Here is a 26,761-nt window from a genome sequence, read left to right as displayed (position 1 = left end):
TGTGATAAACCAGTATAGTCAGCACTAGTATACGAGTGAACGTTAAAGTCACCATAATTCTGATTAATCGTCCACTGCACATTTGAATCGTCAGTCTGATTGACCACATCCTCAGAACAAGAACAGTCCGTAAATTCTCACAAATGTAATGTCCCTGTCACAGTTATGGCCTCATGCTGTTGGAAATACTTTAATGTCAAATAACATATGCATGAATCAATGGGTAGGTCATCATGTCACAAAGGTGTGATTGACATGCAGCTTGTTAAAAAATAATTGTAGTACTTAAGGTGTGCAGGCCTGACTGGTGCCCGAGGTTTTTTGAGACAATTTAACCGTTGTGTAGATTAGACTATTTTAGAATTTCTGTAATTATACTCAAAGGTCAAGATGAATTTAGCCAAAAGGTATCTGTTTTTTGCGTTTGAGTAATCCTAATGTCTTCTGAGCATCGTATTTATTCACCATGATGTGTTTATCAGCGCGTGTGACAACTTTCAGAACAACAACTACCAGCCTAAAAAACGCACTTCCTGCTTTGGGGAGAATGAAGTGCTCTGTAATTGGACACAGACAGCACAACGCGGTCTCATTTTGACCCAAAAAGCTGCTTTTACAATATATCTACACAATCTGAATTTGACTTTATTAAGTGAAACGAATCGGGTGCAGCCCCTTTAATGCATGGTCATATTCAACTCTAAAAAAAAAAAAAACTCAACCTCCACTGGTTATTTTATTGTTATATATGAAGCTCCTTTGCATTTTTTAAGTCCGCCCACCTTCATCAGATTAATTTAGATCATTTCAGCGCACAAATCACCTTCCTATCTGACTTTATTCTCATTAATGAGTAATTGCTGTGTTTTTATATGGTAAAAGCAATACTTTGACTAATAAAGAAGTATTTTATTGATCACAAACCTGAAAGAAACGTACGCAGCGTTATGATTGACATTGCTTTGTTTCACGTGAGTATCAACTGTGGAAAAGGGTTTGTGAGAACTAGGAACAAGTTAAGATGGGTTAAATACATAATGTTCTACTTTCACGGTTTGAAAATAAAAAGTACTGCAGCTTGAAAAATAACTAAGACGAGATTCATGATGTAGTGAGAGAAGAGGATGCAAAGGACACAGTCATGGTGTAGATTGATCATTTTCCTAAGCCTCTGATTAAAAAATAGGTTTTGTTTTGTATTAAGAGAACTCCACATTACATCATCTTCACTCAGTCGCCCGCGCTGTCCCATTGATTTTATGAAAGCCCCTTTTAATTAACTGGTGCCTTTCCAAACGGTGTAACCTTCCACGGCGTTAATGAGACAATTAGAGCATTTGATTTGGCCCCGGCTAAAAGGATTCAAGTGACTCCTAATGACAAATCTTAACAAGGACTTTGAATTGTTCTGGCAAAAGTCTGTCTGATGAGCGCGGCCCGAACGCAGCGATCCAGCAGAGCAAAGCGCCGTTCGGTATCCGCCAGCAACAAGATCACACGGGGGAAACCAGACTTTGCAGTAAATATTATGGACAAATATTGCTTAAAAAAACCCACAAAACAACTAAAAATGCTTAGGCTTTGTTTTTTAAAAAATGGACAAATATTGGACAACAGTGAATGTATTGCTGTATAAATAAAGAAGTAAAGTAATGAACTGTAAAAGCCAGATGTGTTGGTTTTTTCTTCAATATCTCCATGTATCACTTCTTAATTATGTCTGTATAAAGACTATAAAACGCTCAGTCGTTTTCCTATGATTTCAGTCACTTTGAAGGTGATTTTATGTATTTGACCAGGAAAGTCATACATTGACATTCTGTCAATCACAAATAATACTAATATATTACTTTATACTTTTACTTCTTTTTTGGTGTTGGTTATTAAATCTGCTGGTTCAATTACATTTATAAGTGGTTAAAAAGCCTCTTAGCAGTCAGTTTGTCGCATTTGGGTAGTTATTATTCATATTTATTTTATTTATAAAAGGGACACTATGAAACCCTCTCTTTTTCTCAGTTGATAACAAACTTCACATAAGCATAATTAACAATAAGTACTCCAGCACAGGACACATTTCCCTCTAATTCTGATTCTGGACACTGGTCAATGGGTTTAAAACGTGAACTGTGAATAGAATCTTGTTTTGATCTCAATTTGGCATAATAATTTGGTAATTCTAAAGGTAAGTACACAGTATTTCCCCCCAAAAAGCCGGCCTCTGCACCATCTCCATCTGAGTGTTAGTCTGCAGCGGTGAGTCTGACCTGTCGCGGAGGTCGTCCAGGCAGCGCTGCAGATGCACTTCTCCGGCGGTCACTAAAACGTGTTCTCCCGTCTCCTGAATGAGCACCTCGGCGCAGGGGTCGGCCTGGTTCAGCAGACGCATGCCCCGCACCAGCTTCGGCATCTCACCTGCGACACACGACACGGACGGTACAAAGCGACGTCAGGGAGAGGGGCGGGGTTTTAACGCTACACGATGGAACACTCGTTTTCATAGAGATTAGGACCGCACAACATATCACCTAAGACTGTTTTAAGATAAGCCTTTATTTAGCCCACAATGGGGATATTCCAGAGATTTTAATGTTGGAAAAACTAGTTGTTATGTTCAGATATAGGAATATCACAATTATTAGGTTAATCGATAATTGTGAATATTCAGCTTACAATATGATCTTAAGCACCAAAAAATAATTGCATGTATTGCCCAAAAATAGACATAAACGTTAAGATCTTTTGTATACAGTTGTTTTTGTCACATTTTACTTTATTTGTTTTTCAGACAGTTAATTTTTTTTAAAGCCGGTCACAAACTTGAGGAACAGTAATGTGTTAGAGCACGAGAATGAAGGAAAATGATAGATTTCACTGTTGTTTGGTCACAATAATCGTGAGTAATCCTTAAATCATGTTTTTTCTCACAATAATCCTAACATTACAATTTGATAGCATGACATCCCTATCCAGATATAAAATGATTGATACTGCAGCCCTTAATAGCCATATTGCAATAAATTCCAATGTTGCAACTGGGATGTCGGTTAATTGATAATCATGATTATTCAGGTCACAATCTGATCGTAAGAACCAAAAAATTATAATTGTGACAATTTTAAAAGAAAAAATAATATTTTTTGGTCCAAAACATAGACCTAAATGCAAAGATTTTTTGTCTGTTTTTGTCAAATTTAACTTTATTTTGTCTTTCAGAAAGTACCTTTTCATAAAGCCGGTCACAAACTTGAGGAACAGTAACGTAATGTTAGACCACCAGAGTTAAAATGAAAGATTTCACCATAAAATCGTGATTTCCCCCCAACAATAATCGTAACTCTAATATTAGATATTGTGACATTCCTAATTGCAATAATGCTGATGCTATGCTATGTTTCACAGTGTGGCATTTAACATATCTACTTTGTATTCATTCAATTGTACATGTTTTTATTCCTCAAAAATACCACCAAAAAACATGCATTCTTATTGTGAGTGGGCTCGCCTCTCAACAGATCTGACCTGTAACTTGGTCTGGTAGCATCACCTGCTTGCCTCCATAGATTTGGATGTATATGGATACAAGCAGGCGGAGTACCAAGTTACATAGTCCACTTTTAATGCCTAAATTAAGCATAAAAGGTTTTAATTTGAGATGACATACTTGGATGTTTGGGCTCTATGGCGACCCGTACGATGGGCGTGGCCTCGAAGTTGAGTGGCGTGAAGGGAGGACACGCGGGGGACGTGGACAGGGTGGCTGACTTCAAAACAAACTCTTCCAGACCGCAAATGCCTGGAAAACAGAAAAGGAGACATAACAAATAATCACAAAAACAATAAAAGATTGAACAATAACTTGAATTTATGATCCAGCACAGTTTTAATTAAACAATTAACCATTTTGAGTAAGTTTGGCTCAAATGTGATTTCAAAGGGACAGTTAGCATTGGTCACAAAGTAGTAGTTACTAGTAGTAGGAGTAGGAGTAGTAGTTGTAGTAGTAGTAGTAGTAGGAGTAGAAGTAGTAGTTACTACTACTACTAGTAGTAGTTACTACTACTACTAGTAGTAGTAACTACTACTAGTAGTAGTAGTAGTTACTACTACTACTACTACTAGTACTACTAGTAGTAGTAGTAGTTACTACTACTACTACTACTACTACTACTACTAGTAGTAGTTACTACTACTACTACTAGTAGTACTACTACTACTACTAGTAGTACTACTACTACTACTACTACTAGTAGTAGTAGTAGTAGTAGTAGTAGTAGTAGTAGTAGTAGTAGTAGTAGTAGTAGTAGTGCCATGTTATAAAAATCTAACGTTATGCTGTACAAATTGCACCGACAAATATAGCAAGTCACAACTGTTTGACAACAGAAATTAGATTTTTGTTTCATCAAGCAAATAATTGAAAAATATAGCTGGAAATTAGATATTGACTCTTTATTACTTGTTGCCAAATGTAATGAAAGACCATCATTTATCTGCCCTGTCTAAAAACGTCCAAATGAACGCCTCAAGGTTGTTTAAGGTTCAGTTGAGAAGTGAATTTTGAATGTGTTTCTCCAAACTAATCATGCATTAGATTACCACATCAGATGCACAAAAGGACACTTTATTAAGCCTATAGTCACTGCAATAGACTTATATTGAATTACTGCAGTACAATGTGAGTTACATGTCTGCAGCTGCTTGCATATTCATTTAACATGAATAATAAAACTATGGATGACATTATTGCTTTCGACGCTCGTCTCTTCTCCACGCTGTAAGTGATCCGAGTGAGAATTACGTAGTATACTGCTAATATCTGCTTTTTTGGGGGGTTTTCTTTATCACTTTCTTTTCAAAACTGGCCTCTCACTTCCATTACCGCTTTGTGTCTCGATATCACGTCTTGGACTAAATATGCTTCGGCGCCCAGCAGTTGTCGGCCAAAGAAAGCGGTCTTAAAAAGAGAGCCCCCAGGAGGAAGCGGTGAAGCGTTTTGCGTTTGGTGAAATGTCCGGACCCCGCTGTGGGTGTTATGTGGGCAGGGTCCGACATTTAAAAAACACAAAATCTACCACGCACGCAGAGGAAAGACTTAAATAAATATGAGAAATACTGACAAAAGAGACCAGGAGAAGCCTTCACACATCTCACATTTCGAGTTAAGTCTTATTAAAATAGGCTGAAAACTGGACTTGTTTAAGCACAGCGTGTGTCCAATGCACTTTCACACTTATTATATTTATCTGCGGGTTATATTTGCGAGCGTCTGATGAGAGGCACAATTTGGAGGAAAAAAAAAAACACAAAGCCAGTGCTCGAACTTCACAGCTTTCGGTCTGCGCCTTGAAATGACTCACTGCGACGGGTCAGGAAGTGAAATCCTCCCAAAGAACAAACAGACAAATACTGCAGAACGTACTTACTGACAGGAAATTGGAATTGTGAGGACGATTGGAAAATGTAACACGTTTTTTAGAACACCATGTCAAAGTGCCCATTATTCACAGGGAAATGCAGACTGCTAGAGAAACTGTGGCACCCAGGAGGCGAACCATTCCAATGTTTATTTGGGACTGTCCTGTTAATCAGAAATATCGGACTGAGATCAATGAAGTGCTCCAGTTTGTCTTGAAATCCCACTTGATTTCAGACCTATGTATTTGGGCCTCAAAACCCCTGGCATGGACATGATGAATAGATACCTTTGGAGCGTACTCCTGGCTGCAGGAAATAGGCCATTACTAAAAACATGGATGACTCAAACTGTAGTTAACAATCAACGATTAAGGACTGGACACATAATTGTAACTGACATTTGAAAAAATAACATGTAACATTTAACACAACATTTACCGTATTTTCCGCACTATAAGGCACATGTAAAAGTCTTTAACATCTTCAAAAGCCGTCCGTGCGCTTAATAGTCCGGTGCGCTTAGTATATGGTTTATTTCTGGTTGTGCTTACTGACCGCGAAGATATTTTGTGTGGTACACGGTGTATAAAGAAGATTTGGGACACGAGACGCCGATGCACGTCAACTGTGATCAGAGGCCGGAAGGCAGGAAGGCCGGAATTTGAGGACGAGGAATGAACTGAAAAAGTGAGTGTATTGTGTTGTATTTTACGTGTTGCAACTGAACGAGGCTGGGAGTTGTTGTGAATACGCTAACGTGTCTTTTAGCGGTAGCAGAGTGTGTTTTGATGTTGAAACAATGTTGATCTGAATGAGTTGAACGCGTTTTGTTAATCTTATGCGCTTTATGTATGGACCAGTACACATGGTACACAAATAGCTGATGGTGCGCTTAATAATCCGGTGCGCCTTTTCGTGCGCAAAATACGGTAATGGATGCCATGCAACTGTGTCATGTGTTCCATGTGTATATTCTGAAAAATCGGATTAAAAAAATAAAATACTAAATTTCGTAAGGATGATCTGATGAAGATTTTTCTTTTTCCAGTTTAATAAGCGTGTACCGACTGATTGCGCGCTTGTTGCGCTTGTACGGTACATAAGTGTGATGGGCGAGTTTGGCGCTTTCTGAGGTGAAATGTGTTAATGAATGGAGAGTCTGGGGCCACGCGAGGACAAGACTCCAGACTGGAAACTGCTTCTGATAATGAAAATCAGACCTCTACGGCTGAGAGACGATGAGACGAGAGAGAGAGGGAGAGAGGGGGAGAGAGGGAGAGGGGGAGAGGGCAGGAGAGGGGGAGAGAGGGAGAGGGTGAGCGGGGGAGAGGGCAGGAGAGAAGCTATGGAAGAGAGAGAATGGTGAGAGAGAGATCCAGGTTGAAGGAAAGAGATACAGACGGAGGGAGGAGAGAGGGGAAAGATAGAGATGAGGGGGAGACAGGGGAGAGAGAGAGAGAGAGAGAGAGAGAGAGAGAGAGAAGAGAAGAGAGAGAAGAGAGAGAGAGAGAGAGAGAGAGAGAGAGAGAGAGAGAGAGAGAGAGAGAGAGAGAGAGAGAGCAACACGGAAAGAGTAATGAAAAGAGAAGGGGCAGAGGGAGACAGCGGTAGAGAGTGGAGTGAGAGAGAGGGAAAATGGAAGGAAATAATGAGAAAAAAGTAAAGGAGAGAGATAATGGAAACAGGGAGAGGAAGAGTGGGGAGAGATGGGAGAAGGATGAGGGGTGGCAGGAAAAGGGGTGTGACAGAAATGGAGTGAGAGAGAAAGAGGGAGAGGGAAGGAGAGAGAGAGGGGGAAAAGTTGAAGGGAAGAGAGAAAGATAAGCGATGGAGACAAAGGAAAGGGAGAAAGGGAGAGTAAAGAAGGGAGACAAGTGAACAATAAGAGAAAGTTGGGGAGAGAAAGGGACAGTAAAATAGTGAGAATTTGAGGGTCAAACAGAGAGAAGGGAGAGAGAGAGAGAGAGAGAGAAAGGAGACACAAAGGAAGAGAGGAACAGTGAAAGAGAAAAGAGAACACAGAATACACACAGACAGAGAGAGAGAGAGAGAGAGAGACAGAGAGAGAGAGAGCGAGAGAGAGACAGAGACAGTGAGAGAGAGATATATAAGGGGACAGAGGGAGAGATAACGCAGCGAAAGAGAGATTCAGGCAGGAGGAAGATGGGAGCAGCCCCACACTTCATTAAAGAGGCTGAGGAGAGTCGGGGCTTGGCAACAAAAATTAATAATGAGCGCGGCGGCAGAAGTTAAGCGGCGCTACGAGGGTAAAGGAGAAAAGGGAGAGGCTTTAAGGCACAAGGAAAAACACTTAGGCAAACTGAACTGTTGCCGCTGATAATAGCCATATGCCTGGGTTATTGATGCACGTTGTCACGGAGCCCAATATGAAGCATTTGGATATTAGATCAGCCTCAGCCGTCATGAGCTCAACAAAAGCACTTTTCTGGCACTTGACAAAGGGTTTAGGTCTTAGGTGGAATCCCACACTGGAGCAAGTGCAATCCAGCAATCGGCTCGGGATGAACATGTAGAGGAGCGTACAGTGAGTGTGGATCAACATCGATTATTCAGGAAAATGTGTGTATTTTTGTAGGTCAGAAGTATAAGTGAGACATAAGACGCGGTGAACGTTTTGAGAAGGCGTCGTTGTTGGGTGTATTGTTTTTATCTATTTCTTTCATCCTTTTCTTTTTGCTTTGCTTTTTCTTTGCATGAGTCTGTCTGTTTGAACAAATATATAAAGGTATATATATAGTAAAAAAATAAAAAATACATCTCCAGAATCTGATTATGTACTCTCACAACTGAAGCATATTGTTAATACCTTCAAGTATGTTTACTGGGGAGGAAAAAAGAAAAGAAGAAGAAGAAGAAAAAAAGGAAATGGTATTGCCCTTTTATTTGTTTTGGTGGTCTTATTGTGATTGTGGTCACCTCTCCACAGATCTTACCTGTAACTTGGTCTGGTGGCATTGGTCTCCATGAGTTTAATGCCATATGGAACTAGGCTTGTCACGATAATCACTACATTGACTTATCTTTCAATAAATATTAGCTGGAACAATATTAGAGCTCCTTATTTCACTATTTTGTAGTATTAGTAGTAGAAGTATTTGAGCTGTACAGAGTCAAATAAGTAACTTCTATGACTAATTATAGATACTAAATAAGCATTAATGTGTTTAATGCTGCTATTTCTTTATCGCAGCTCATGTTTTTTCCCATGTTTTTATATTGTACAGGTAGAAAAAGCGTTTTGCACATGTCACAGAATTATACAACATGAATAAACTGAACACACACATGAATATTATCAGCTGTTTTGGGAGAATTTCTACATTGTAAAAGGTCCAGACTGTGACTTTGGGACTGTTAAGTGCCCAGTCAGAGGTTAAGGAGAGGAGGGCGTCTTGTGTTACTTTGTGATCCATGGGAAAACCCTACGGAACTATATCTGTAACGCGAGCCCCTATTACAGAACGAGAGAGTGGGCAGTCTGTCATCACAATCTCATTATACAACGCCGAGCTGAACGCCGAGCTGCATCGGACTGTAAAACTGCAGCGTTATCGGCCCCACCTGTTTTTGGGAATCAGAGCAGACGCCGCAAAAGTCGTCAGCTCTTGAACCCATTTCCTTTCCTTGCAGGTGCCGTGGTCGTAAAATGTAACACTGTCAATCAAGGTGACTAAAGTAGAGATAAAAGCTCGCAATTCACATCCTGTAGTTCCTCCAGCAAAGGAAACAGGCATTTTCCTTATAATTGTAATTTTGTTTTAAAGTGCCCCCTACAGGTCGGACGACTCATTGAACTAAAAGGCAGTTAAGATAAATATATTTTTGATTAATTTAGCAAAAAAATCTAAAAATGTTATCACAGAATAGCACCTTTTTTTAGGTGTATAATTTCACTTCCTGTTTGTAATCGATGACATCACACATGGAAATGACCCAGCCAACACTGGGCAAAAACATCTAATGTAATTTTTTCTTTAATTTGGCAAATAAAAATATATGAGAGCAACTTTATTATTGTTAAATTAATGTTTAGAAAGTCAAAAAAGTGGTTTCTTTATGTAAATGATGCATAAACTTTGACTGGACTGTCCCTAGTGTGATGTCACTTCCTGTCATTTTCCACAGGTTTTTCCACATTTTCTCCACAAATACCTACTCGATTGGTGTAAAACTATCATATATATGTACAACAGGTATAAATACACCAAATAAAGTCAAAATTAGAAAATTGTAAAAACCTGTCTTATGCCCTTTAATATCCGTGCAAACCATTATTCGTCCAGGAGTGACTTAACTGATTCAACTTTAATAAGTAGAAGTTCACAAAGTAGCCTTTCTGGAGAAGGGTCTGCAACCTCATAGAGACAGAGAAGTTTAAAGCAATATTAACAATAGTAACATTCCAGTGTAATGGGTGATGGCAATACAACTAAAGCAAGGAAAAGACAATGGGAAAGACATTTATAACTTTCTGAGCAGCGAGATGCGTTATAGGCTTTATAAAGAGCACATATTTAAAGAATGAAGATAAAAGAGCAGTGGTATATTATGGGTGGACTGGGGCAGAGTGAGTTGCATGGGAAGTGATTAACTGAGACCTCGGACATGTGCTGCATGAAGTGTTACGGCTCACAGGGACAGACACGAGGTCGACCTGTGGATGCGTCAACACCGGTGAGAAAACACAGATTCAGGCCACGGGTTAAAGCGTGTGTCTGATGTTACGGAACAGCACACTCAGCAGCTAAATTACACTTTCCTGTTACTAAATATACACAATAATTCAGCAACTAATTCAGTCCAATAGCCATTTTGTTTGTCAATGTTGAATGTAAAAAGCATTTTGTAAACTCTAGTTGCTGGTTCTAGGCTATAAATGGTAATGCCTATGCAACACAACACATATTTTTCCTATAACTGATGGAGACCGACTGAAATCAGGTCACAATTATCCCGTGATTAGAGCTGATTTGTATAATTCAAACTGTAAAAAGACCAAAGGCTCATTGAAGACTGTAAAAGCGTCTTAGTGGAAATATAGAAACCCCCTGAACATAAAGTCCACTCGAGGATAATCAAATTTTCCATGCTCATGGCAACAGCCCAGTTCCTTAGATTACTTTCCTCAATGAAAAATGCAAAGGCTACACAAAGTCATTCGAGGAAATGAGCGCAGGAGCATGTCGAAACCGATTATTTTTAGATTTATATTCAGACAGTGTCTATAGTCCAAGTAATAGAATGCTTAAGTAGAAAATTGTAATAGAACTACAGTGTGTCGGTGTAATCCCTCATTCGTCCAGGCGTGTTCCATAGTAGAAAAAGCTTCAGTTGTAGTCATCTGGACTCAGTTTGAAAAAATAGACGTTTCGACTCTCATCCAAGAGTCATTGTCAATAACAGAATTTAGGTCGAGAACTCCGATATTAATACTGTTCTGTGGTAAGACCCGCCCATTGGGAGGAGCCTTCCTGAAGTAGAAAGAGTTGTTTGTTTCAACAGAAACTCCCCCTTGTATCTACCGAGCCTATTCAGACCCTGGCTCAACCACCCTCAGGTACTCAGGGTGGTTTCTTTATTTTTTCCAATTTATCGATTACTTGTTTAGATCCTGTTTGATGAAGTGACAGTAGATAAAGTTGATCGATTATCCGTCGTGATTTTAATGCATATGTTCCTGTTGTGTAAATCACTTTTAATGACTTTGCATGCTCTACAAATAAACTAATTGCCTAACTTGTTACAGCCGCACAATGCATGTTACTGAAGAAGCAAACAGGCTATAGAGCTCATTTCTATCCGTCACACTGGAGGTCACACAGGAGGTCACACTGGAGGTCACACTGGAGGTCACACAGGATGTCACACAGGAGGTCACACAGGAGGTCACACAGGAGGTCACACTGGAGGTCACACAGGAGGTCATACAGGAGGTCACACAGGAGGTCACACTGGAGGTTAAGCTTATGAAGTACCTTGCCAAAAGACATAACGTTAGCAAACCGCGGCGAACGCTCTATTACTACTCTACTGCTACGGCTACAGCCACATTTTCGCATCGGCGCCAACAAACACATCACGCGGTTGACTTCCACTGCGGCTGGTTTAAGCCATATTCTGTCTCAACGTTACTCTTTCTACTTCACCGTTTTATGCGTACAGAGATTGTTGACAAATGTTGCAAGAAAAGCCGTCAGATTTTGCTAACTAACGCCCCACGGGACAGATGTTGAGACTTTTGAACAGCCATGTTTCAGTTGCTAGAAGATTTTGTAGAGACCATTATATTTGAGCTGTACGCCAATCAAAAATGTGCATAATTTGACGATTCTGCTGTTCTTTTTGCGCGAGGCAATTTGTTGTTGAATAAGCGCCAGCACCAAAGCTGACCCTTCTGTTATTTGAGCCGTATGTGCAGATTTCTTTTGGCTTTTACATTTATTTACATTAGCGACTAGATCCAAAATGGCTGCCGGTGGTGCACAGGCCACATGTCTGAACCGATTAGTCATGTTTGAGCGCCGCACGTTGGAACAGCCATTCTTCCGTCTGTGGTACTGCTTTTTTCATTCTACAACAATCACATATTTGTCTAATACAAACTGTCTAACCACTAATTGAACAACCTCACAAGTTTTTGTTTTCAAACCACAGTCTCCCAACGCGACTGCATATATTAACATGTTACACTCTGAATCTAACACGGTCAAACGTTTCCTCTTGAGAGCCTTCGCTTCTCGTATGTACAATGAAGACAATAGCAGACACGCAGCGGCTCTAATGGCTTTTACAGTGCACCGCAGGATAGGACACAATGTACCGGTACTGTAATGGCAAGCAGACTGCAGACAGAGAGCAGCTGTCCTTACACTGTACTTCTGATGCACAGTAATCAGAGTGTTTAGACCCAAAGTGCAGGTATTTCTCAGTGAGGCCGATGCTTTTCCATGGACAAGTACAGTTAATGCTACATGTAATGGACATACAAATTGTCTAGCATGTTGTTACGTTCTAGTTGTTGCATGTACAAAGTTGTGATGTTTTCCTCGTGTCTGGGTGAACTTCCTTGAGGTTAGAGATGGAAGATTTGAGAAAAATGTCTCATGGCAATTTTTCTGACAAGAATTGCGGTTGCGATTAGATTTGCGCTTTAATTATCGTAATTTGTTCAAATTTTAAAATGTGTTCAAGAGACTGAAATATGAACTGAGAAATGATCTATTCCAGAGCATTTGTACAGTTTGTACAGATATAAACTACAGAGTTAGCCGTTTTTACCCAGAATGAGGATTTAATTATGGCACTTCAAAAATGTAAGAGTTGCTAATTGCAATTTAACTTGCAGCCAAATTCTGCTTTCCCCTAACGACCTAAAACACACCTAGGTAACCTTTCAGTACTTTTGACCATGAATCTCGCTCATCACCTTGAGATGGGTCCCCAGGTGAAAATATAAAGGACACATTTCCCAAAAGGTAAAAATACTGGTTGAGAAATGAACAGAAGTCTTGCTCTTGAGTGCAATGTTGTCAGCTTCATGTATTGTAGCTGATTATTTATTGTATTGTAAGAAGAGACATCTTTCAATGTGTTTTACTGATCATCCAAACTATTTAAAGCAGTCCCAACAGGTGCCTCACGCTCTTAACACATTTCAAGCATCCTGATTATTCACCAAGATGAGTTTATAAGCACTTCTTGTGACTTTCAGAGACCAGAACAACTTACTAGATTCACGCTGCGGAAATAGTTGGCGCGAAACAGAAATTGCACCTTCGTGTACTGGGTAATTTAGAGTGATGCTGGCTGACATTTTAAGTGTCCCGGAAAGGAAGGCATCGAGGTGGAAAATTGTGTGATTCACCAGCATTTTTCCCTGTAAGACTTTGTGATTAAAGTCGTGTTTGCTGGATATGTTTAGTTCTCCTCACTAAAGTTGACCAGACAGTCGACTGCTAGAGTTAATACATTATTTATGATCACAGAAACGCTACAACACGGCTTTAAAAATAGGCTTAAGATATTCTATTTGCGGCTATGATATTGTTTGGTCTACAAGAAGACATTTAAATTGTGGTTGTGAAAGTATGCAAAAGTGATATGGAGTACACAGTCTATAAAAAGAAAAAAAGGACATTTCAGTGCATGCTCTTTTGTCCAACTTGAACCTCAACCGAACCGTTTACAAGCTTGTGTTTCCTCAGAATGTGTCTGTGGCGTGACGTTTCAAACACTAAGTCTGTGGATTTCTGCAGCTCGTAGGGATCCAGGCCTCACAGCCGTGAAGTGCCACACCAGTGTCTTCAGGAGCTTAAGCTTGAATTAATGAATGAAACCTTTATTGCCCCAAGAGGGATCTGTCTTTTACAATAAAGCACATCAAATCATTACATAAAGTAAAGAAGACACATAGAGGCCACAGAAGAAAACTGTTTGGCAAGATTAAAATACAAATGCCTCTTTTTGTCTCCCTTCGAGGAATCACAACTGCATCACCACTAGGGCTGCAGCTATCGGCTATTTTCTTCAATTAAAGGCGTAATGGAGGATTTTTTGGCCCAAATCTCATTTCCTCGTGGCGTGGACTGCCGATTAGTCCTGCCACATATCTATCATAGAACGCACCTACTGCTCACCTGCAGCCTCGTCGGCACGTCCCTATGAGAGCAGCACGTTTCCCCGTGTTTAAGCGCATGGATCTATCATAATATATGTCTACGGGACAAAATTAAGACAGAGAAAGACAGTTCGAGCTGGCTCAGAAGAGACGGAAATCTACGGGAGACGAGAGATGCGATGCTAATAAACGGCCGTCTAGCCGCGAGGCTGTTGTGTAGGTCCGCATGGAGGAGTGCGCATGCGCACTTACGCTTGAGTTCTCAAATCGGCGAAAAATCGTCCATTAAGCCTTTGATTGAGAAATCTATGAATGTTTTATATTCTATAAAAATATTTTACAGAGATGATGATTGCAGACGAATCTTCACTAAGGTCGGCCATTTTTCAGCATTAGCTCTGTGAGTCATTGGCTTGAGCCTCTGTGTCTCTGGCCCTCGGCGTAGACTTCCTGTTTCATCTGGCGGTCCGCGGTGATCTTTCACACAATAAAGCTCTGCTCCATAGACACACGTGTGATTGTAGTTTAGTCTCCTCTGCTGTGTTTTAGTTGCTACAGGCGCAGCGCAGAAACAAGCTCTGTATGAAAGTGCTCAATGCACCACAGAGTCACATGGTTTTAATTAAATATATAAAGTAAACAAATCGTTGAGCCATTTAAATAATTGAAACATTTTTGTAATTGAATTACTCGATTGATTGCTTCAGCTCTAATCACAACCCTTCGTCCAGATGGCAGGAGTCAGTATTCAGTCCACACTCTTCAGAGCAAGATTCAAAGAAGGAGTGCACTGTTTATTTGTTTCACGTTGAGTGCTCTTATGAAGGGCTTGACCGCGCCAGAGTGACCTGAGTGTTGATCTAGCTGCCCCAGTTGGACTCTGATCTCGTGCTATCCGTCTGCAGTTTGTTCAATAAAAGCACCCAGGTATTTCAATCTTTCCACTTGCCCTAGAACGACATCTCGATATTATGATATTGCTCTGGATCCCTGCAAACTGCCATGATTTTTGTTTTCTTTGAGCTGATTTCTAGCTGGAATTCCCTTGACCTTATGTCGACCTAGTGAGCAGGTGGATGTAACCAATCACAACAAGTAAGAACTTTCAGAAGCAGGTGGCTTTAGTTAGCCCTTGAAAAGCAGAATAAAGACATAAGTCGTAAATGAGACATGAGTCGTAACTTTAATTTGAGATCTGGCCAGTGACTCTCCAATCTTTTCATACCAAGTACCATCCAAAAAAAGACTTGTGATTCTGAATACCAGCAGATCTAAACCAGGTCTATTATATAACAGCACGTTTTCAAGTCAAAACCATGTCTATAATGGGTCTAAAATAGAACAGCATCAATGGAGGACAAAACTGTTTAAAATGTTCTCTTAGTTGAAGAGCGTATGCCAGTCTTTCATGTTTTTGTGGGACAGTAGTTGTGTGAATACTGTATACTTCATAGTTTTACACCAGTCAAGTGGCTGTTTGTGTAGAAAAGATGAGGAAAAAAGTAGAACATTACAGGAAGGACATAAACACACACTTGTATCTCAAATCTAGGGACAATTTACTTGCAAAGGACAATTTTCTGGCAGCTTAAACACTAATTTAACAAAATAAAAGTGTTGTCATGTATTTATTTTCATCAAATTATAACTATTGTGTGAATTAGAGAGTTTGGGCCCTTGTTTACAATATGGTTGCTATGGAATTACATCTAAGTACGTCACATCTGTTTCCCCAAGTCAAACCAAGAAGTAAAATGATAAACTTGACAGAAATTGTCAGAGCAGAACTGCAGAAGGAGCTCGCCACAATAAGAGAATCGGATCTGTAGAGTCTTTGGCATGCCTCCCGGTCCTCCTTATATTTTTCTCGACTCGTTTTTGACATGATTAAGAAACATTAAGAGTCGAGGGGCAGATCACTATTCATCCCACAGCCCCAGACTGCGCTCCAAGCCACATTCTCACGGCGGAGCCTCTGGATTTATTTCAGGTTTATCTGCAGATCTGTCAGGTCAGAACTGCGCGGAGAACATGTGAGCGGAGCAACAGATGCAGGACATTACAGAGCCGCGTGTAACTCGACACTGTAATTACTCGAAGGTGACTGGATCCCCAGAGGCCGGCGCAGCCAACAAAGAACAATAAAAGTGGAGAAAAAAAAGTCAGGGGGGGGGGGGGAAATGAACTCGGTGGACCCGGGCCAGAATGAGCAGACGCACACGGGGCGAGGGAAGGGAAGCGGGTCCAGACAAAGCCGCTTTTCAGTGAGTTTGAACACAACACGAGCTGCATTTGAGATCCGAACTGAGACTGGACAAGGCTCGGAAAACACACTTTGTCCACTTCAGACTAGTGTTTGCAATGTGACCTTTTGCAGCAAGTCGTTTTAAGTCGTCATATTATGTCGTTAGCCTTGGCGTTATTTGGACAGCAAACATTAGTTAAGGATGTCAAGATTATTGGGTAAATTGATAATTATGTATATTATAATGAATCAAGTCACATGATAACCGTAAGAGGTAAAAATAATTTAATAACGAGAATCAAAGACAGCTCAATCTTTACTCCAAAAAACAAAAACAACATATAAAGTACTTTTTTATCTGGCTGTTTGCATGCCAATATCATTACTTTTTTTGTTCAGAACATTTGATTTCATGAAGCTATTGAGGAATGGCAAAGGATTTCACTGTTAACGCAATCGTGAATGATCCGATATTGTGACACTAATGTATTTGACATAGAAATAACCTCAAAGCTTATTTAGCATAAACGCGTTAAACAAAAGGGACAAGGGGCGCTGGGACTGCATCTGTTGCCACAGCTAAAAGTGAAAGAATTTGAGTGAAACTGAAAACGGTGGCTATCAGTTGCCATTCTTCGCCTACAGCGGTTCCAATCAGTCACACTTCTTACATGTGAGGTGGCTTTAGTGTCTTGCCCAAGGACATAACTTGGGAATGCATTTACAGTCGTGACATACACCGTCGGCCTTACCCGGGAGGAGTCTTCAGGCCAGAGTGCAGTGCATGGCTTTGATATATAAAAGAAAAACACCTTCAAATTATACAACAAAATACAATGTTAAGCGAGCGTAGCTTGCTGGACGCAGCTGCATGTAATGTAAAAACTATTAAACAATATATAAAAGTAGCAACACATTGTCACAACCCCATTTTAAGTGTAAATTTACTTAAAAGATACATATTATGCTTTCTCAGGTACTAAGTATTGAACTATAACATCATTATTTTACATTTTGTTCATTGTTGACAGCAATATTGATCTAAAACGGCATAATAACAACAATAGGTCTGTTTACTTCCTGTTCAAAATGGCAGAACTGATAAGCCCCGCCTCTTCATAGTGGCACTTTGTAACCAGCAGCAGATTGTCAAGTGGCTTCGTGACATTTTAGAACCTACATGCATCGATTTGAGACTTTGTTTTTCAAATAATCCAAGTACAGTACAGCGATGTGGTGCCGGACGAATGATGAGTAAACATTAAAAGCTCATTAAAGTTGATTTTGCGTCACATGTTCCCTTTAACAACAGTTGACACTTGACGCCGTTTTCTTAAAGGACTGAAAAGAGAAGACTTGAGAGGTTTAGCAGTATCAAGGTTTATTTTAGCAACAGTGTAATGGGACATACACCAGTGTTGTGGGGCTGGTGTTGATGGTTTGGACATGTAGAGAGGAGAGATAGTGAACATACGGGTGATGAGGTTAGAGCTGCCAGGACACAGGAAGCCTGGAGGAAGACTAAAGAGATTTATGAGCGTAGATGAGGAGGACAAAATGGAGAGAACAAGAAGTTGGTTTGAGGGACATAGGAGGAGGATAAAAGGTGATGATTCACTTTGGTAATATTGAAAAGGGGAAGCACAGAATACTCTGGTGGGTATTTTTGTTAAACTTTTTTGATAACTGACAATTGAGCCCTGAATCATTCTGCCATCTATTGAACCTGGACAAAGGTTTTGACTGACCACTTACACCACTCATCCAAGAAGCTCAGTAGTTTTGACAGGGATGTGGTGAGTCACTGCCTTATGTCTGTCTGAAGGAGGTGCTAACTACACTGAATGTATCTGTTTATGTGTAAACAGTCTAATTTATTCATGGTTCATAGTTGCCATTTTGATTTTCAAGATTGAGTATTTCGTGCATACGTTAGAACACACTCAGGAACACTGTTTTTTTATAGAATCAAATACACTTTTAAACAGAAGACTTTTGTATCATGTTTACGAAGAGCAACTACACTTCAGGAAATGAATTGTAGCCGCTGTAATTGCTACTTTGTCTTTCTTGGTCGACATAAAGACTTGCCCTTTGTTTTTTTCTCTTGTGAAAAAAACGCAGTGTATACAGTGATGTATTAGCAAACAGCTTCTTCATCACTGTGCAGACACTCCTAAAACTCCAGCAAACTCACTCCAATGTTTCTCCTTTCTGCTGATGCTGATCTGTGATATAATTAAGTCATTTTATGAGCGCTAAACAAACTGGTTGACCAATTAATTGACTAAACAAGTAAATGACTACAGCCTCAATTTACCTTAATGCATAAATATTCTTATCACAACGAGGTAAAATAGTCATCCTTATAACATTGTACAGTGAATACAGAGTCCAAGTTATTCAAAGCATCTGGAATCTGGGACAATTCCAGGTCCTGTCTGCTCTCACAAAAGCAGTAAATCAGACACTTTACAGCCAGCGCTGACCACTGCAGTGACCAGAGCAGCATGAAGCGCTCTGACAAGCAGCACAATGAAGAAAACCCATGTAGCGTATAAACATGAAATTCTTTTGAAATGGAGGCTTTGCTGAATCAACATTACTTTAGTAGGGATGGTTTTCGGTTATAAGTGAGATCAGATTTTTTGTCCCCATAGGGAAATTTGTTCTCTGCATTTCCATCGTTCAGTGGTTCATCTCCTCAAGAACAGTTCAGCGCTTGGGAACCCATTTCAGATCTTTGTTCAGGACCATTTTACTACCACAGCTGGGAGATTTTAACCTGGTGCATTTTTTGGGTTGATGGAGAAAAATAAGTCTCTGGAGGAAACCCACCCAGACACGGGGAGAAACATGCAAAGTCCACATTTCAGTTTTTCATTTATCAATAACAATGTTGCTGGCATTTGGCACGGTTATTTCTATGTTCTATGTGCTCATGTGTCCCGTTTTCAGTTTTTCCTCATATTTGTCGTTTTAAAATGGAAAAATAGAAGAGCAATTAGGCTGAAAATCTGGCTGTATTACACAATCATGCAACACATTATTGTATATACCAGATAAAAACATATTGATATTATTTTATGAAGAAAATGAAAAGTGAATGGCACTTATCATAAATGTGTAGGCCTATATTGTTATTTGAATCATATAATTGGTAATCAGCAACATCAGTAAGACAAATATCAGCAATCAGCTAAAAAAAATCTAAATCTAAATTACAACATGGTTAAAAGCCAAACTATATTCAAGATAATTTAGGATTAGGAACAAAAACAAATGGCTTGCATACATTTAATAAATTGTAAATGCTTTGGTTGAGGTTCAAATATAGTCAAAAAGTGATCAATGAAGTGAAAAACTAAGAGTAGGTCTACACTACAACTTGTATATTAAATCATCTATTTTTTCCAGATTTTTCAAAATATAGAGAATAAACTTGTTTTTCTAATTTTGCATATCTCAAACACAACAATATCACCAACACTGTCTTTTGATGAGGCGTTCTCTCTGATATGTAGAACTTAAACACAGTCCAAGTATTTCCCTGCGCCAGTGGAAATGCAGTATTTCATGTGGACAGGTTTAAGGGAGGCTTAATGCAGCTGTATGTGAGTGAACTGGCCTGTGTCTGCCGAGCGTTCAGATGCACAGTCGGACAGTACTCCTGGGCCCATGACTTCAGCCTGCAGACATTTCCTCTCACCACAAGCTTTGGCTGTGATTCCCGTTATATAAAGCACTTTTTTTTCTCTCATCTTCCTCCTTTTTTTTTTTTTACACCACCTCCCAACACTCCCCCCACAAGATCCATTAAACTGGCTGCTGACGCGAACAAAGAAACCGGGCAGAGACAGGACATGAAGAGAGGGAGACATATCTATACCGTGGAGGAGGCCAACGCAGTATCTGGAAGAGAAACAAAAACTAACTGGTTATTAAGGCTGCACAATATATCTGTGTACAAGTACCGACTACATAACCCCAAGATCCTCTATCTATCACAAATGTTGAAAAAGGCATTCTTTATTCCTGTTAAATTAAATTAGCCTCAATTTAGATTTAGTTTTGTCTCTGTTAAGTTTTTATTTTGACAAAGTTTGACTAACATAAAGCCAAGAATATGTGTCAAACTGTATGTTCATATTGCAGTACTAAACACATCAGCACTTTCCCATATCATGCAGCCAAACTCATTTTAGACACCTTTACATAATGGGTGAAGCAATTTTCATTTTATGTAATGCAGAAGAGCTGTTCCATACAACAACAAGAGCAAACACAGACACAAAGACATAGGGAGGAACAAAGTGGTCCAGAAGCCCAAATACTGTCTGGAAAAGCATTTTAAATGCTAACAGAACAACCAGTTTACTTTTCTGAGGTAACACCAGGTCAACAACCTTCATTAAGTCTCAGATGTGACTTCAAATACACATAATTTGCAAGGAAACGTCTTAAAAGAGGGAGAGGTTGTGTTTCCTTTTGAATCAATAAAGAGGTTTTTTCATGCCAGACCACGCCTCCACAGCACTGCAGACTGTTTCCATGGCGTTAAATTTATTTGTCTCTTTAGCTTAAATTTCAGGCATCATTCGTTCACTCTTCAGTCAATCATCAGGTGATTCTGTGACGTTATGCTCTGAATGATGTGATTTAGTGCATCTTTTCTTGAATACAGCTTTACGCTCAAACACTGATACTTTTCTGCTCCCACTCCTCCTATTGGTCATGCTCTGTCACGCCCTGAATAAGTGTCAGGTGGAGTTAACCAATCCCAGTCAAGTGTGTATTCTCAGAAGCAGTAAATGGCATTAGTTGGCCTTTAATGACAACAGTATGCGCTACAGATGACAGATGTAATGGCAGGAATCACTGGAATGAATATACATATTGTTTGTGACCTTGTTATTTTGTATAATGTATTGGAAAGCTTGAAACATTGAATATGAAATAAAAATCCAGCTGAGCACAGACGAGTCACTCAAGCTTTAGAGCAGTGACCCGGGCAGGGGCAGATTGCAGTTCAATTATGCAATTAACACCCATTAAATAAGAATTATAATACAGTCGGCATCGGTAAGCCAATAATAAAAGGCAAAAACAGCTGATCAGAGAGTCTGGTGCGGTTCAGTGGTAAAGTCGAGTTGGACTGTGATGGAAACAACTATTGACTTTTATTTAATGACAGAGAAGAGGAAAATCTGTCATTCAGAGTCCAGACCACACAAAAACCAGACCAGCTCGCATGGAGACCAGGGGGATCACGTCGGGACCAGATCAGAGTCTGATGATGCACTGGAAACGCTCATACTGGTTTAATCCAACCAGCTAACCAGCCAGTCGGATTTTGTGAGTCCAAAAACTGAAATCACAAGGCAACAACTCAGATAAACCCAAGGACCATCCGCATCACTGTAACTGAGGTTTCCTTGTACACTTTAGACACTATTTGTTTTGCCAAGAAGAAGGAACTCCTTCTGAGGGCACACTTATGTAACTGTGACGGGTTAATCTGTGGTCAACCGGGCGCAATAGCAAAGACTAGTTGCATTGTTATAGTAGGTTCAAGGCATCCAGAGTTACAATTAATGATGAATGATGAGTGTATTAAACAAGTGCAGAAACCAAATAAAACAGCTTGGCATTACAGTAGATCATAAATCAGCATGGAAACAGCATATAATAAGATCTGTATTAGCTTCAATTTAAAGATGTTCAACTTTTTGAAACCCGACACACACTAAAGCTGAACACATTATCCAACTTATATTATTGTCCCAATATGTCCCATATTGGTCAAATGCAAACGCTGACCTGACTGAAAAACTACATCAGATCCAGAAAAGAGCACGCACTGTACTGAAAATAAATTACAGAGCGAATATGTAATAAACAAAGACTTAAATTGGTCATTTGTGAAGGATCGGCCGCCGTATTCTCTGCTTACGTTTATTAAAAATGTTTCAGAAACTCAAACTCCATTCATGCTGTACAAACATCTTGATTTAGTCATGAAATATGTGTTTACAACAACGTCAGGCGTGCGATGGGAAGGAACTTTACCTCGCCAAAAGTGATGACATGATAAGTATAAGTGGAATCAGATTGGCAGTCAAATCTTATTTAAGTCCACAATAAAAGAATATCTGGACCGTGACGGTCAGAGCGCTGGTTGGACAACTACAAAAGTGTCAGATGTGTTAAGTGGATATATAGATGTAGTTTGCAGGATTTATTGAGGGATCGCTCCGTTTTTATTGGCATTGTACCGTACTTTTGGACTTTAAGCCACTACTTTCCCCCCACGCTTTGGTCGGTCATTACAACGGTGCATCTAATTTATAGATTTTACTGGCTAACGGCCAGCGGGGGGCACTCTAGCAGGAAGCTCAAGTATTTGACACACTGTAGAACTGTCGTTGTGTTTTCTATATTTTAAGCTTCAAAACGCTGTGTTTTTTACAACAATCAGACTCATATTCACAGAGAAATTACCGGTAGTCAAATGAAGAAGTGAAACTAGACACCGCAGAACGCAGACACACGAGGAGCGCGGACATGAGATATACGGAAGTCTGCAGTTTAGAACCTGCCACATTGAAATGAGACTTTCTTGGCCCGACCAGACCCACGAGTCAAAAGACAACCTGTGTATCACTTCCATGGAACATCTTTGCGTGTAAATATCTGATGTTACAGCTCCCTCGATAAGAAGCACAAGCTCAGGAGCAGATGAACCAGATGTGAAGACACAGACACAGACACAGGTAAATCAGCTCACACAGAGTAATCGAGGACAGAGGGGACAGAAGGGAACAGCTGTGAGGCCTGTATATGTACAAGTTCTATTTTCTTCGTAAATTTTGTGCGCGCAGTTTTTATTCAGGGGCATTGTATAGCCCGAAAAGTACGATCATTTTATGTGGTAATAAATATAAATACATATAAATAAACCACCTGTCACTCAAGAGCCAAAACAAGAGTAGGAGGGGAAAAGTAGGCAGTGATTGCATAGAGCTGTAGTTATAAAACAGGAGCGCGTTGGATAATAATATTAAAAAAAAAGATTTCAAACTGGCAGAATGTCACCGAGTCATCATCACAATTAAATGTATTATTTCCATTAAAAAGATATAGGGTACAAGCTAATTTCTCTTAATGGATTTCAGTGCAAGTAATACAATTTATGGTATTATTTCCAGCCAACGATTAATGATTGAAGCCATGAAAAAACAATTACTAAACACTTGGACATTGGAAGTGTGTAACAAATTGAATGTTGACTATTAATTATAAATATAAGCAATAAATGTCAGAAGAAGCATAACTAGATATGTTTTTACTAACTCATTCAGCCTTATACCAAAACCATCTGTTTTTTAAAACATACAGTATATTTCAAACTGAGCACATTGAAATCCCATTGGGCAGAGGAATGTGACCACTTTAATATAATGGAGCCGCTCGAATGACTGCACCTGGACCAGAACAGAACCAGGCGCTGGAGGAGAAACATGTCAGCACCAGAACACAGCCAACTCTTTTAGAGGCCCATCAACTCTCCTCTTTTTCCACTTGGATATTAGACTCCTGATCACAGTTACAGATCTTTGGCCAACAGTGGAGTATTTTTAGGCCTTTCTCCTGCAGCCTTCGATCAGGCGAGAGATTCTGGCAGATTTGGACGATTGCTGTGGAAGTCCTTTGATCAGGGGCAGTTCCCGCAACGCTGCCGAAGGCAGCGTTGCAACTGTCTGACCAAACATGCGGGCTGCGCCCGCATGTTTGGTACCCCGTCGCCCCTGGCAAGTACAGTGAACTAGCCCATGCCGAAGGCATGGATCATGCATACTTACTCCTGCTATGACAGAAATAGTCAACAATTAGTGAATGGGCGTAGCCCATTCACTAATTGTTGACAACAGCAGCGCGAAGCGCTGCATTCCTCCAAAAACCCTCCTGGCATCGTCCCGTACGCGAGAATCCATGCCGCAGGCATGGGCCATGCTTGTATCTGCTCAAATCAATGGAAGTCTATGGGGAGTGGGCGGGGCATCCCGACGGAATAGGGAGTGACGAGCGCGTAAGCGCTCGTAATGATGATTCCACCCCATGGCGGCATGGGGAAGGCTTAGAGCTTTCAAACGATGTATAATTTGTTGTTATAGTGGAAACGGCTATATTGTTTTTGCTAAAAATATTATTATTAGGCCCGAGCGCCACAAGCTGGCGAGAGGCCTATTAATCTCGTAAGGCCGTGCGAAGCACGGCTGCGAAAGTGCGCACGTAGTGCGCACGAAATCGAGCGCGAAGCGCTCGCCCACTTCCAAACACTCACTAACGCACTCCTTCACTCATGCACGCCCCGTGCATACTAATTAGTAGTAGGAAAATGGAACATTACCGTTGTAAACGGGCGAAGCCCGTGCAAAAGTGCGCACTAAACGAGCACTTTACATTGAGATGACGACCGCGAAGCGGTCGTCATCCCCATATAAAGCACTCATTTGCGCTAAGTAGCTCACGAATACGTTCCCCATCTCTTGCATGTTCCGTGCATATAAGCATGTAATGCAAAAATTGAACATTATTACTGTATAGAGGGCCAAAAACACAAAGTGGGCGGAGCCCACTCAAAATTAACGAAAGTACCCGTCAGTGACCAGGGACCCACACCATGAGGTAGGAAAGCGCGAGCGCTTTCCGAAAATGTATAGTTTATGATATTTGAAAAATGGGAAACATTGTTTTCGCATCGGAATATTATTCTTTCTTTCTTCTTCTTCTTCTCGGGACCAACCCCCCTATTTTTCACCCAGTGAACATTGACGAAAAGTCACAAAAATGTTCACACCTCTAAAAATCGTGCCTCTCTACATTCTGGCTATTTCCCTTTTCTAAAATAAAAAAAATTGGCGCGTCAGCGCCCCCAAATGTACCAAAAATGCATTGAGAGATGGGAAATGACCCAAAAAAAATCTGATCGTAGAATCATGAAATTTGGCGCAGAGGTAGATGGTGACAAGAGAAGTAAAAAATATTATTACGGCAACGCCGTCCGCCCAACCAAATGTCGGCCATATTGCTTCAAAAATGGCTAAACATGACTTCGGAGTTTTTCCAAACGTCGTACTTTTACGAACTCCTCCCAGGGCGTTGGCCCTAAAAAGCTGAAATTTGGTGAAAATGCTACTGAGGAGTGGGACATCAAAAGTTAGCCAAATTACATTGATACCTCTCACGGTCTCTGTGCGGCGAAGCCGCAAACTGTAGCTAGAATTTCAGAAATCTCCCATATTTAAAATTTCTGCCGTTTGCGCAGATAAAGTCCGAATTGCGTCAAACTAGAATCAGTTGTTAAACTCTTTGCCCTAAACCTACTTGAAGTGAAATAAATTCATTTGGCGCCACAGCGCCCCCTACAGATTTTATATGGAGGTTAAATGTTTAGTTTTGCGAAATTATATGAAATTTGACACACAACTCAATTTTAGCATCCCCATCAAAAAAGTCAATGAGACCCATGATGGTAAAACAAAGGGGAGAAGATGTGACAGCGTCACAGATTCAGCAGTAGGCGTAATAAAAGGACAATTGGGGCGCGTTAGCGCCCCCTCCTCTTGCGGCGTGGCGGCGGTGTGGCGGCGGCGTGGCGAGGGCCGATCATTGCCGCTTGCGGCTATATTTTTTATTATTTTTCTTGTTCTTCTGCTTTTTGAGCTCTAATTTGACCCCCTGAACATATTCAAAAACTCACCAAACTTTACCCAAAATTCAAAATCGGCGAAATTTTTTTTTTTTCTTGGCCATTTTTTTTTTTTGTTAAAAAATGGCGCGACAGCGCCACCGACAAAAGTCAAAATACATTGCGCCTATGGGAGACGCCCCGAGGTAAACTTTGTCGTAGAGCTACGAAATTCGGAACACGCATTCCTCTTGTGAGGACAAAAAACAAATATTATTGTGGCCACGCCCCCAGAATTACCCTATGCCCGCCATCTTCCTTTGAAAATGAAAACACGCTGTGTTAGCCATTTTGTTCACGTCAAACTTTGACGAACTCCTTCTAGGGCGTTTTGCCCACCGACTTCAAAATCGGCGGACGTCCTCTGGACAAGTGGGGCATCTAAAGTTATCCAATTTTTTGAGATACCTTTTACGGTCTGTGTGCGGCGCAGCCGCAAAGTTGGACAACTTATTTTGGGATATTGCAGATCTAAAAATTGTTCCCATTTGATCAAAACAAGTCCGATTAGGACCAAATTTGAATCAGTTGTTCAACTTTCTAGTTTGGACCAGTTTATGCTGACAAAATTGAAATGGGCGCGATAGCGCCCCCTACAGAGTGACCTTTAAATTAACATTGAAGGTCAAAAATTAGTTTTACCAAAATTTTCTAAACTTTACCCAAAATTCTATTTTGGCGTCGCGATCAAAAAAGCCAATCAGACAAA

At 40.3% G+C, this 26,761-nt stretch overlaps 1 protein-coding gene and 1 long non-coding RNA gene across 2 annotated transcripts in view; both read right to left on the bottom strand.

Moving 5' to 3' along the window:
- Positions 1–26,761, bottom strand: part of LOC140381380 (uncharacterized) — a 355,558-nt gene that overhangs the window by 218,492 nt on the left and 110,305 nt on the right. The window lies entirely within an intron of this gene.
- Positions 1–26,761, bottom strand: part of efl1 (elongation factor like GTPase 1) — a 148,970-nt gene that overhangs the window by 47,127 nt on the left and 75,082 nt on the right. Inside the window, exons 15-16 of the mRNA XM_072465005.1 lie at positions 3,665–3,796; positions 2,268–2,415 (exon numbers count right to left, since the gene is read on the bottom strand). Of these exons, the coding sequence (XP_072321106.1) occupies positions 2,268–2,415; positions 3,665–3,796 (280 nt within the window). The remainder of the gene's footprint in view (positions 1–2,267; positions 2,416–3,664; positions 3,797–26,761) is intronic.

This window comes from Eucyclogobius newberryi, unplaced genomic scaffold, assembly GCF_026437365.1.
Source record: "Eucyclogobius newberryi isolate DKJ021-1_F unplaced genomic scaffold, fEucNew1.0.hap1 SCAF_5, whole genome shotgun sequence".
NCBI classification, from domain to species: domain Eukaryota; kingdom Metazoa; phylum Chordata; class Actinopteri; order Gobiiformes; family Gobiidae; genus Eucyclogobius; species Eucyclogobius newberryi.
This window is presented reverse-complemented; position numbering and strand designations above follow the sequence as displayed.